This window comes from Apus apus, chromosome 3 (assembly GCF_020740795.1).
Source record: "Apus apus isolate bApuApu2 chromosome 3, bApuApu2.pri.cur, whole genome shotgun sequence".
In the NCBI taxonomy this organism is placed as follows: Eukaryota; Metazoa; Chordata; class Aves; order Apodiformes; family Apodidae; genus Apus; species Apus apus.
In genome coordinates, this window is record NC_067284.1 from 88122088 (window position 1) to 88134517 (window position 12430).

Below are 12430 nucleotides of genomic sequence, written 5' to 3' on the forward strand. Positions count from 1 at the left end.
TTATATGCCAGAGGACAAACTTGCCCCTTTCCACCTTGAACTGGGGAACCACAAAGCTTTAAAAGCCCTTGGGATTTTTTCCCCTTCAGCTTGACATGAGAATGGCTAGGCAAGATACATGAAGGAAAATGGCAGAGAGGTAAGACTGAAAAAACTGGAACCTTTAATATATTCCTGCTCTCTGCCCCCATTTCTCCTTTTCTATGCATCAAGAGTTTTAATAATCTGGCAAAAGGAAAACCTGAAACTAGAAAATCCTTTCCTGCCCAGTGTCACAACACGTTCATCATGTACTAAGGAACGTTATGTTAAGGGGCAATGCATTTAATATGTTCTCTCTTTTTTCATTTGACATTTAAAAATGCATTTTAAAAATAGCTGCTCTGAAACAACCAGCCCGCATTTTAAAACAAATCAAAAATCAGGATCTGCTTACGGAACTGAGGTTAATAGAGAAGTGGCTTTTAAACAAGATCGATTAAACCAACCAACAACCAACCAACCAAAAAACAACGAGAACAACCCCAACCCTAAAAGCATCGCTCCTACGTGTGATCTCTTCACTATGAAAATCAACCACTCTTACATCCACGTTAGGCATATGTAAACACAACAGATGGAGGGTTCCCCACTGCTGGTTTCTTTCTTCTAAGGATCGCTGTTTTCAGTTCATAAACTCCCAGCTGCCATCCCTGATGTACCGAGGCAGCCCGCCCGGGCCGGGGCTGCCGGGCGGCGCTGCACGTCGCGCCCCGCGCCCTGCTCTTCCCTCCCTTCCAGCCACAGCGCTGGTACCGGGGATGCGCGCTTCTCGTTTAACCCCTCCGTCATCCTCCCCTCTAGCAGCACAGTGCCTGACATTTTGAGCATCTGGGTTGCGTCCCGGCATGGTGAGATCTGTACGAAGGAGCGGCACACACTTAGTTTGTTGGCAAGCGTCCTCCTTTCTCCTTTCCTCGGGGAGGGATAACGAAACCCCGCCTGCCTTCAAGCCGCTACCCAAACGTTATTCAAACACATAAAGACACCGCTGCATACAGACCCTTTAAATAAAAAAAAAACACACCACGCTGTTTTCGCCGTCCCCAGCCGTAGAGAGAGCGATCACTTATTTGCTGGAAAGGGCTCTTCCCGCCCCTTCCTACTCCTGCCCTCCCTCCTCCCCCGCCCTCCCTTCCCCATATATTACTACTCTATGCCACCGACGCTCCAGCAGCCCCGCCGCGCCCCCGGCCCCCGCCACGGCCGGGAGGCAGCCTCGCCCTCGCCCCGCGCCGGGCGGCCCCCGCGGCCCCGCCGCACGGAGCTGTCTGCGCCCGCGGGTGCTGAACCGCCCGGCGCGGAGCCGCCCGGAGCCGGAGCCCTCCGGGCCTCACCCCGGCGCCCGCAGGCCAGGTAGGCGGCGGAGGGCGCGGCGGGGGATGGGGGGAACCGGCGGCGGTGACCCCGCGCCGCCCGCCTGAGCCCGCCCGCTCCCCGCACACAAAGCCGCCGCCGCGGCCATGGAAGAGGAGCTGAAGTGCCCGGTGTGCGGCTCGCTCTTCCGGGAGCCCATCATCCTGCCCTGTTCGCACAATGTCTGCCTGCCCTGCGCTCGCACCATCGCCGTCCAGACCCCGGAGAGCGAGCAGCACCTGCCGCCCTTGCTGCACCCGCGGGGCCCCGCAGCGCCCGCCGCCGCGCCGGGGCCGGGAGGGGCCGCCGGCTCGGACTCGGAGTGCGCGGCGGGCGGCGGCGGGGACCACGCGGACAAGCTGAGCCTGCACAGCGAGACCGACAGCGGCTACGGCTCCTACACCCCCAGCCTCAAGTCCCCCAACGGCGTGCGGGTGCTGCCGCTGGTGCCGGCGCCCCCGGGGGGAGCGGCGGCGGCTCCCCGGGGCGCCGGCCCCGCCAGCTCCTCCCTCACCTGCCCGCAGTGCCACCGGAGCGCCTCCCTGGACCAGCGCGGCCTCCGCGGCTTCCAGCGCAACCGGCTGCTGGAGGCCATCGTGCAGCGCTACCAGCAGGGCCGCGCCGCCGCCGCCGCCGCCAAGTGCCAGCTCTGCGACCGCAGCCCGCCCGAGCCGGCCGCCGTGCTGTGCGAGCAGTGCGAGGTGCTCTACTGCTCCGCCTGCCAACTCCGCTGCCACCCGGCCCGCGGGCCCTTCGCCAAGCACCGCCTGGCCCCGCCGCCCGGACACCCGGGCGCCCCCGGCGGCGGCGGCGGCGACGGCGGCGGCGGCGGCGGGAAGGGGGCGGGCGGCGGCCGCAAGCTGCCGACCTGCGCTGAGCACGACCTGGAGAACTACAGCATGTACTGCGTGAGCTGCCGCAGCCCCGTCTGCTACCAGTGCCTGGAGGAGGGCAGGCACGGCAAGCACGACGTGAAGGCCCTGGGCGCCATGTGGAAGCAGCACAAGGTGAGTCCCGTCAGCCGGCCTGGAGGAGCAGCCAGACGCGCTGCGCTCTGGCTGGTCTGTCCCGGCGCCCGGACAGCGGGTTGGAGTTTGTGGGACATAAGGCTGCTTCACATCCATCATCCTCCCAGACTTTTTTCCCCTTGGCATGCTGATCTTGGGGCTCCTGTCCTTCCTGACTGCCCTACTCAGGGCTAGAAAACCCACGGGCACCCTCCCCGCTCCTGCTGGCCTTGAGATGAAGCAAAGCCTTTGGCCAGGCCTCAGGCAGCCGCCTGGGTTTAGGGAGCCCATCTCACTAACTTGTTTGCTTCACACAGGGTCCTTGGCCATCTTCTCCTCTCACAGGCGCCAGCAGTGCCTTTGAGGAGACTGGATGGTCATTCCTTCCCTTCCTCACCTCCCTTTCACCTGAGACTCCATGAACACAACCATTTCCCGCACACGTCAATGCGGGAGAGCGGCCCAGATCATCCAAATGTTTTAGACAAGAAAGCATACTAAGGAGGATCATGGAATAGCGTGTTGTCTCCTGTGCCTCAAAGAGGTTTCCCATCCCACTCAGTTCCCAAAAAGGCCAGGAGAAATGTATAAGGAATGTGTAAGGAATGTTCATAAGGAATGTGCTTGAGGAATGGCTTGGAGGGGCCTTCATAACACAAAAATGAGTACAGGATTGTAGGATGGATGGGGTCTGGGGATGAGTAAAGTTTTTGTTACTCACATAATGTCATGACCTGATGCATGCTTCTCTGCAAGTGATGCTCCTTAGCCCTCCCTGGAGCCCCCATGGGAAGACATCAGAGCCAGCCGCTTTACCACACAAGGGGTTTGCCACAGTCTAGTGGAGCTGCTAGGTCACTTGGCCATGCTCTCCTTGTTACAAATAAGACTTCTCAGCCATTGAAATAAAGAGCAAGACATTACCTTCTAAGTTGAAAGAGTGTGGGATGTTACCTCTTTCTTGCAAAGAAGAGTGGACTTTGGAAAAATTATTAGTTAGTACATATGAACGTACAGAAGGGACTTTAATACCTGAGTGCTAAGAGCAGTCCTTTTGAGCTTCCCACTGTGCTGAGGGAAAGGACTTCCGGAGCAGCTGTTCAAAGAGCACTTGGCCAGCTCTGCTAGATGCAGAATTCCATTCTCACTTTCTGCTGCAGTTAGCAGTAACAGAAGCACAGAAAGAGCCTTTTAGACACTGCAAGACAGGACAAAACCAAGACTGGTCTCATCATCCTTCAGCAGTGGAGTGGTTTAGTGCAAGCTGAGCTAAGACATTTGGCAAGGCAAAAAATGTATTTTTTATTTTAAGATTAAAAAAACATGCCCCTTGGGATGATCTTTAGGGCTTGTCCGTCTGAGGAAAACTTCTTCAGTACGTGTTTCAGTTTGAATGCTCTGCCAGAGGCTCAGCCATCTCCTCCTTAACATGATGGGCATTTGGACAGAGGAGTTCTCTTGGCCCAGAAGGAGCAGGCTACAAATTTGCAGCTATTTCTACTTCTGCCAGTGGAAGAATCCACTTCTGAGCAGTATTATTTTAATTAGCAGGGACCAAGTTCACTGTTCAAGTGTAGTTGATGTTTTGGTGGGTGTGAGAGACCCACTTGTGCTGAATTACCTTGAGTTAAAACTGTTTGATGCATTTTTGAACAAAGTGACAAAGTCCGCTGTGCTCAAAGTTAAGAGACACTGATTTTTTCTCTTTCCTCCTGTCAGATATTGTCAAAAGAATGAACAGCACTCTGCTGGCTTGTATTTTTATTGTTTGTTTTTTTTCTGGGACTAAGGTATCACAGAATGAGATTTTTTTCTTGATTTACAGACTCAATCAATGTGAAAATTCTAGCAAAAAAAAAATGCTCAGTATTATCTAATTTGCCACTTCTAAAATTGTGCTCTTATCAGTATTGTTTTTCCCAGAACAATGCACTTGGCAGAAGATAAATATAATGGAACCATATAGCCAGACAGCCTAAATCATCAGTTCGCTTTCCTTCAGATAAATTGTTTTGGAATTAGATACTTCTGCTTAGAAATAGTTCTCAGAGACAGCAATTTCTACAAGTGTATTACTTGTAGTTACTTTGGCCAAACCATAAATCACTTACATTGAGTGGTATGCCAAACATAATTCAAGTTTTATGTGTTCTCTCCAGATGCTCCAGGCATCGCTGTAAGGGCTTGTCCGTAATGGTTCTTAGCCCAGTAAATCTGACAGACTGACAGTTGTTCATCATCAGCTGATAAGCACCTGCTTATCCCCTTGTAAGGCCCGTGGCTGGTGTTCTTCACCTAAGAGGGTTTGCCAGAAGCATTTCCTCACCTCTCAGGATACAGTTTCATCCCACAGCAGCAAACTTCAGACATTTTTTCTAGTGAGTGTAGAAGAGCTTTTCCAGAGGCCCTACCCACCTTCAGCTTCAGGATCCATTTCCTTTCCACTTTTTTATTAGCCTTTTGTTCAAACTGTTTGAGTTCTGCTTTGTCTGGGTCTTGTAGAGTAACCTAGTGGCAAGTAAGAGTGTATAACCTTGTCTGTTCAGTGCTGCAGACTGTGCAATGAAAGGTGCATTTACCCCCAGCTGTACCAGTGGTCTGAAAGCTGTACTAGGCTGGTTGGCCCCTGTTAATGGTGCAGGTTCCCATTCTGCTGCTGCATGTAACTTCTCCTAAGGAGAATTTAAAACTGCTGTGAAATAACCTCAGGGCCCCAGTGACGTAAATCTGTGGAAATACACTGACTTAGCTGGACTTCATTATGTTCACTTGTGTGAAAAGTGCATCTGGGCAGTTTAGAGTTAAGTAAAACTCTCTAAGTCTTTTGCGAAAGTTAAGTCCTTTAATGTCTTCATAGTAAGAACAGTGACCCTGTTGACAGGTTTAAGTTGGTAGCCCTTTGACCTGCCAATATGAGGAATGATGATGGTAGACACATTTCAGCGCCGCCCATTCTAAATGGTTAAATATATATATATATATATATTTATGTATATATACACTGAAACACTGGAAAAATCCACAGCTGGATAGCTCTGTGAAGGGCAGGCAGGCAGCTGAAGGCAAGTGTAGGAGTCCAAATGCCTGGTTTTATTTGCTGGCCTGAAAGAGTTGTGTTCCCAAAATCACATGGGCTAGTTCAGAATTCAGTGGCGGGGCAAGCTTATCTAATCAATAGTTAATCTGCTGCTAAAGAGAGATGGAGGGAAAACAAGTTAAATGAGCATGAACTGTTAGTTGAAAAAGGATGTGGGCATTATCTGGTTCATTTTCTAAAATCAAAGGAAGCATCAGTCTTCCATGCTCATCTGGGTTTAATTACTTACCCTTGTTATCTCTCTGTTTCTGTATGTGATAGAAGAGAAACTTGGTAGCCATCTCCAGCATCCACATGGTTGGTTGCAAGACCAGGTATTAAAGTAAAGGTAACACCAGGTAGTAAAACCATTTGTAAAGAGTTACTAACTGTTGCAGTCAATGGAGCTTGTAACGTTTCAGTTTAGCTTCCACTAAATATTTCTGCTGCAAGAAAGATTGCTCTGAGAGTACAGGGCATTTTTAATGCCTTGGTTGCTTTACTGAGGGCTTAGTCATAGAATCATACAATCATAGAATTATTCAGGTTGGAAAAGACCCTTGGGTTCACTGAGTCCAACCATCATCCCTACCCTGCAAAGTTCTCCCCTAAACCATATCCACCAACACCACATCCAAACGACCCTTAAACACATCCGGGGATGGTGACTCAACCACCTCCCTGGGCAGCCTATTCCAGTGTCTAACCACTCTTTCTGTGAAAAAATTTTCCTAATGTCCAGTCTAAACCTACCCTGTTGCAGTTTGAAGCCATTACCTCTTGTTTTGTCTTGTTCCCTCAGTTCCCTGTGAGAAGAGACCAGCACTAAACTCTCTACAATGACCTTTCAGGTAGTTGTAGAGACTGATGAGGTCTCCCCTCAGCCTCCTCTTCCTCAAACTAAACATTCCCAGCTCTTTCAAGCATTCTTCATAAGATTTATTCTCTAGCTTTGATGCCCTCCTGTGTACTCGCTCCAGCACCTCGATATCTCTCTTGAATTGAGGTGCCCAAAACTGGACGCAGTAGTCCGACTGTGTGGCCTCATCAGTGCTGAGTACAGGGGGACAATCACCTCTTTACTGCTGCTGGTCACACTATTTCCAATACAGGCCAGGATGCCATTGGCTTTCTTGGCCACCTGAGCACACTGCTGCCTATTTGATGTTAAGGGAAGTGCGTGACTAAAGTCCACTGCTTTGTAAGGTATCTTGTACCAATACTTGGAAAAGCAAGGCTTTTATCTCTAATTGGGTTACACAAATGGAGATCTGTTTTTCTCAACTTCATGCTGCAGTTGTGGTAATGCAACCACAGGTTCTAATGAACACAACAATTTGCTTACAAGCCCTTTGAGCAATGACATTGGTTTCTATTGCAGCTCTTTGTGACAGGGAGCGTGCTGGGAGCCCCAAGTGAGGGTGCTAATTGCCATTGGTACATAGGCTGGTTACAATTCCTCTGTGGTGATTCAGTTTTCTACGACTGCTGTGATGCCCACATACAGCTTTTGTCTCTTCTTATTTGGTGAAGTGCACTTTGAGGTAATTTGAGAGCTACGGCAGGTTTTGGAAAAGTGGAAGTTTTACTTTTGTTGGGACCGACTGTTGGGTTTGTTTTGAAAGAAAGGAGCCCTTGAGTCCCTGGGAAAATTTGTTTGGACCAGCCAATGGCAGAGCATACCATGCTTTTGCCGCCTCTTTCTTTCTTGCTTCCTCCCCAGACATTTCCACTGTGTCCTGTGTCACCTTGACAAATGAAAGGCTCAGATGTGCCTTGTGGATGCAGCAGAAAGTACAGTCAAAAAGGGTGGGCTTTAAGCTCTGTCAAGCATGATGAGCGTGCAAAGAGCTGATCTGAAGTCCTGATGGTCTGATCTGGCAAAAATAGGGACCCTTTTGGGCACCTAGAGCTTGCTGTTATGACCTCAGGTAGTGTTGATATCAAACATCATCACTTTAAATTTTTGTGCAATAAAAAGAGTTTGTGTAGGAGAACTGTAAATATTCAACTGTTGAGAAATATGCACAGTAATGTGTCTTCCCATTACATTTGTTACAAATAAGTTGAGGTAAAGTGTAATTTATCTTCAAATTTAGCACTAATGTAATATCTGCAACTGGGCTAAAAGTAAAATGTTTGTGTGAATACGAGTAAAAAAAATGTAGGTTTTCTTCTTTCTCTATAATTCTGTCCCAGCTCAGGAGGTTAGGCAGTGCCTCTGCCTACAGGAGGTTGCCTGCCTCAGAGTTGGACTGTGAAGTGCCCACAAGCTCATTACCACCCTGCATGAATGAGCAAACACAAGGGGAAGTTGAGAAGGAGACATTCAGGCAGGAGATAAGCTCAAAATTTTGGCAGCCTGAAGAAGGGAACTCCCTCCTTTAGGGGATGGAGTAATTTACTTCCATTCAGGAGCAAGAGAGAAGCAGATAGTGAGTGGTGACTTACTGATTTCAATTAGGTCTCCTTTTAGAGGCACCTAACTTTTGTGCCTTCATACGTACAAAGCCTCTAAAGGCACACTCTAGTCCTAATGAAACAAGAGACAGCAGCCTTTTCAAACCTTGACATTGGCAAAGATACTTCATCTTTCATTTCCTGATGTCAGTTGTCACATCTATTTTGTGAGGATAATTAACTGGGCATTAGTAATGTTGTAGTTGTGACTCCATCTGCCTGAGGGGTAGACCCATTAAGAGATTGTGTGACCTGCAGGACACTCATTGTGGGACCATTCTGGTCACTGTGCTTCATGTCTGCCAGGAGGGGTAATGCTGGAGGTGGGCTTGCCATGGGCTGACACACAGAGCAATATGGTTTCTGTAATCCTAGATGGGCTTCCAGGGAAACTGCACTGCTGCTGCTCCGGTCAGACCATGGTGGTTCTTGATCTGCTGGACGCAGAACTGCTGGTTTTTTCCCATCCTGGAAGTCCATCAAGAAGCTTCTGGTTCAGTTTAGACATCTCAGGAGACAGCTGAGAAAAAGGGAAGTTAGGTCTTCATTGTAGACTAACAAAAGATACATTCCATACATCTCACCAGTCAAAAGTCAGAGGAAGGGCTTTTCCCAGTTTTTCCAGAAATATTCACCCGTTTGTTTGGATGGAGCATGGGAAACTGGACCCCAAAGGGGTATTTCTATGAAGTCTGAAAATGCAGATTTGTCTTTGAAGTGTATCTCAGGTTTGGTAGGATCTATCACATTTGTGAGGAATTCAGGCTTTGATGAAAAAAAAAAAAGTGTCACTTTGGGGAAAGCACTTGTGGGTTTTTCAGCATAACAGATGCTACTGTGTAAGTGTAAGACTGTTACCTCCTTATATATGTGGGTAGCTGTCTTACAAGAAGATATTTTGACTTACCAAGTCACTGCAGTAAGTGGAATGTGCAGACACAATACTTTACTGCCCCCACATGCATATTTCACCTTTATTAAATCTTATTACAATTAAAATTTGAACTATTCTTTTCTCGCACAAACACTCTGTGCATGTAAGAATACATACAACAGAAAGTAAACCTTTTAGCACATTATTAATCATCAAAACCAATTATTAGTATGAAACATTTGCATTTTATAACTAATTTCTACTTCCCCCCCCTTTTTTTTTTCTTGCAGGCACAGCTATCTCAGGCTTTAAATGGCATTTCAGATAAAGCAAAGGAAGCTAAAGAATTTCTGGTTCAGCTGAAAAATTTGTTGCAGCAGATCCAGGTAACTGTAGAATATTAGCTGTTTTGATAATACAGTAATCAATAGAACTGAGTGAATAATTCATGTGATGACTTTATCCCCCGTGCTATTCTTAACTTTCCTGGAATCATCTAACCTTTCTTGAATGGATTTGCTAGGCAAAATTACTCATCAGATAATGCCTGAAAGCCCCTCTTAGCGTCTACATTGTTTGCTGTTTATTGCAAGAAGCTGATATTCAATACCAGACATCTGAGCTGTGTTGATTAGCATTGATTGGATCCCTTGGTCATGCTTCTGAGCTCCTTCCTGACTGCAGTTGCTTAAATTGGACATTTAGGATAAGTTCTCATTTTAACACATTCAAAATTTATTACTTGTTTTTCATCTTACATTTTCTAAAAATGTACTTGTTTCTGGACAAAATCCAGTCAACCTGTTTATTAGAGTATTTGCAGGAAATTAAAAAAAAAAAAAAAAAAAAAAGAGAAGGAGAAACAAACACAGCTGAATCAGTGTCATCATTTGAAGCAGAAGATACTTTCATGCTTAAAATTGCCCAGCTTTAATATTCAGAAATGGGCTCACAATGAGTGCAGTGATTGAGGGCACAAACCCCAAACATAACAGTTCCCCTTTTCAAGCAAATTTAGACTTGTCAGTGCTCGAGATCAAATGATCCTCAAGGTCCTTCTCACCCTGCAGAGTATGGCTGGAAATGTGCAGCTGTAGTTTGGGCTTCACAGCATGCAGGGGAGAACACTTGTTATCCACAGTAGAGGTACTCTGTGGCAGTGGGTTTTCTGTGGGATATACATTATCTGCTGTGCTGTTTGCTCATCTTTCATCAGCAAGCAAATGCTGTTCCTGTTACTAACATAAAGCCATAGCAGAAGTTAGAAAATCTGTATTTAGTTTAGAATTTAATCATGAAGATTCCACTTAATGCTCCAGATGATGAATTTGTACCCCAAATGCTGCTCCAGTTCTCAGACTGCCACAGGGCAGTGTAGCTACCCACCCCCACAGTCTTCCATTGCCACCTGATGAAGGGAACAAAAAAGACTGGGAAACTGGTAAAAATAAATGCATATCTAACTGAAAGAAACCAGTGTGAAGCCAGTGACTGGCACCTGTCACATGTTGTGTTTTATACACAGTGTGAGGTTTCTCTCTGCTGACTTACCTATTTAAAAGTTATGTAGCTCATCTAACCTAGTCCCTTAGTCTTGTATTGCCCAAGGAGGACGGGCAACTCTAGAGAGCAGTTCTTCCTATAGGTATGAAGAGCTGTTTTAGGATGGGCCAATCCATAATCAATCACCAATCTTTTCTTGAGTCATCTAGCTCCAGGAAAAATGTATTTTTCCTTCCTGAAACCTAAAGGTGGCCCATTACAACTATTTATGACTATGCTGAAAAACCTTTAATATGTTTCAATAAAATCACTACCAAATTGCTCTGCTTTAGGGAGCTGCTACAATTAGATCAAAAGACCAAGGCATTTCTTTGATGGTGCTCGTGGCTTAAAATGCTAGAGGAGAGCTCAAAAGAGGAAATTGTATCCAGCAGTCACTCTCTAACATTTAGGCATGTCTGGCCACAAAGCCGAATCTGAGCCTCGTATGTTGAGCCAGTTCCAGCATGAGTCTGAGGACATCAAATTTCAGTAACACAAAACAGCAGGACTAACCAGCTGCATATGTATTTCTAAATAAAACAGGGCTAGGCCTCAGCTCTCAGACAATCACCCACACAGATTAACCCTTAATGAGGTGTCTGGAATTATTTTCTCCTGTGACAAATTGCATTTTTCCAGGTGATGCTCAAGCAGCATTTGGAGGTAGCACATACCAGGGAATAGCCCTGGTAGGCAGGTTTGGTACAGCCACACCATTTGAGGGGAAAGGGCTCACCAGCTGATCTGTGCCTTTTGGCACCTGAATTAAAAAAAAACAGTTCTTGGACTTTTATTTGGGTGGGAACAGATGTAGCCTTCATGTGTAGATTTATACCCAGAACCATGTATCTCAGAACAGGTTATTTTTATTAAAAGCCTTATGATGGCTACCACTCGCACATACAGACATTTGCCCCTTAGCAAAAATGTCTTTAAAATGTACGTTTCCACAAAGGAGTGAGCAGTATGTACATTTCATTATCCTGTCTCAATGCACAACAGAGCAGTCACAACCATCTGCACTCTTTACCTCCTCTCTGAGTTTTGCCAGAGCTACCAGGAGCTGTGCTTTTTATCTTGCCTTGGGCACTCTGCAAATTCATAATCTACTTTTCTTTTCCCTGCTTTGCAGATCTCTAGTTTCCCCCTCTTTTTTTCCTTCCCTTCTCCTTTCTGAGGTCACTTTTAAATCTCTTGGTCTCTGCTTTTTATAAATTTTCTGTTCCTTCTTGCCTTGTTGCTTCCTTGTTGCTGTCATTAGCTGATTTTCACATTTTCCCATCTGCTGTAACAATTTAATCCTTTCTCACTTGGAAGAGGCATATCGCCAAACACCCCATTTGATGTGTGAACAGAAAATGAGGAGAGAAATTATGCACTACAGGCGTTGACTGATTCAGGCTCTTTACACAAGCCAGCACTTCAAGAGTAACCGGATGGAAACGGGCTTAATGGGGAGTGGGGTGTGATAGAAGCCGAGGAGGGAGAGATGCAAACAGGAGGAGTCCAAGACAAACCTGCAAACAGGAACTGAGCTGTCTGGTGTCTCTCCTCCCACCCATCTTGCTGGCAGGTCTAGGGCTGTGGCAGGGGTCTCTTGGAGAAAGGTGACCCCCTCATCTGGAGAATGGGATGCATGGGTCGCATGGGAGGGGAGGGAATACAGTGCTGAAAATTTTGCTCTCAAAATAATGGAGAGAAAGCAATTAACAGAAAATAAGAGAAAAGCACAACCAAAAGAGCTAAGAAATAATAATGAGTTAGGGGCATGTGAGGGCTTTCCATAGACATGCTTCTCCTTCAGCACATGTTTAAAAGCTCATAAATGTAATCTTCTTTTTGTCCTACTGGGTTTTTGGGAGGAAAGCTGGTAGCACAACTTTCTCCTTCTAGTCTCAGGAGCAGAGCAAGCAAAGGAGAGCCTTCTTCTGAACGGGTGCTACAGCATCACTTCCACAGCCAGAGAAAGCCATCCCCAGGAGGAGGGGCAGCTCAGGACCTTGTAATACCATCTGCTCAGATTTCTCCGGCTGCAGTGGAATTCTGCTGTTGCAGGGATTGTTCCCCATGGAT

General features: G+C 46.9%; 1 protein-coding gene across 16 annotated transcripts in view; it reads left to right on the forward strand.

Moving 5' to 3' along the window:
- The first annotated feature begins 1502 nt into the window (after positions 1 to 1502).
- The window catches only part of TRIM67 (tripartite motif containing 67), a 37118-nt gene continuing 26190 nt past the window's right edge, over positions 1503 to 12430 (forward strand). For 10 of the 16 annotated variants that reach the window (XM_051616185.1, XM_051616187.1, XM_051616195.1 and 7 more), the window contains exons 1-3: positions 1503 to 1632; positions 1708 to 2402; positions 9103 to 9198. In XM_051616185.1, the coding sequence (XP_051472145.1) occupies positions 1503 to 1632; positions 1708 to 2402; positions 9103 to 9198 (921 nt within the window). Of the gene's footprint in view, positions 2403 to 9102; positions 9199 to 12430 lie in introns of all 16 variants that reach the window. The other 6 variants (XM_051616189.1, XM_051616190.1, XM_051616191.1 and 3 more) reach the window with 3 other exon arrangements.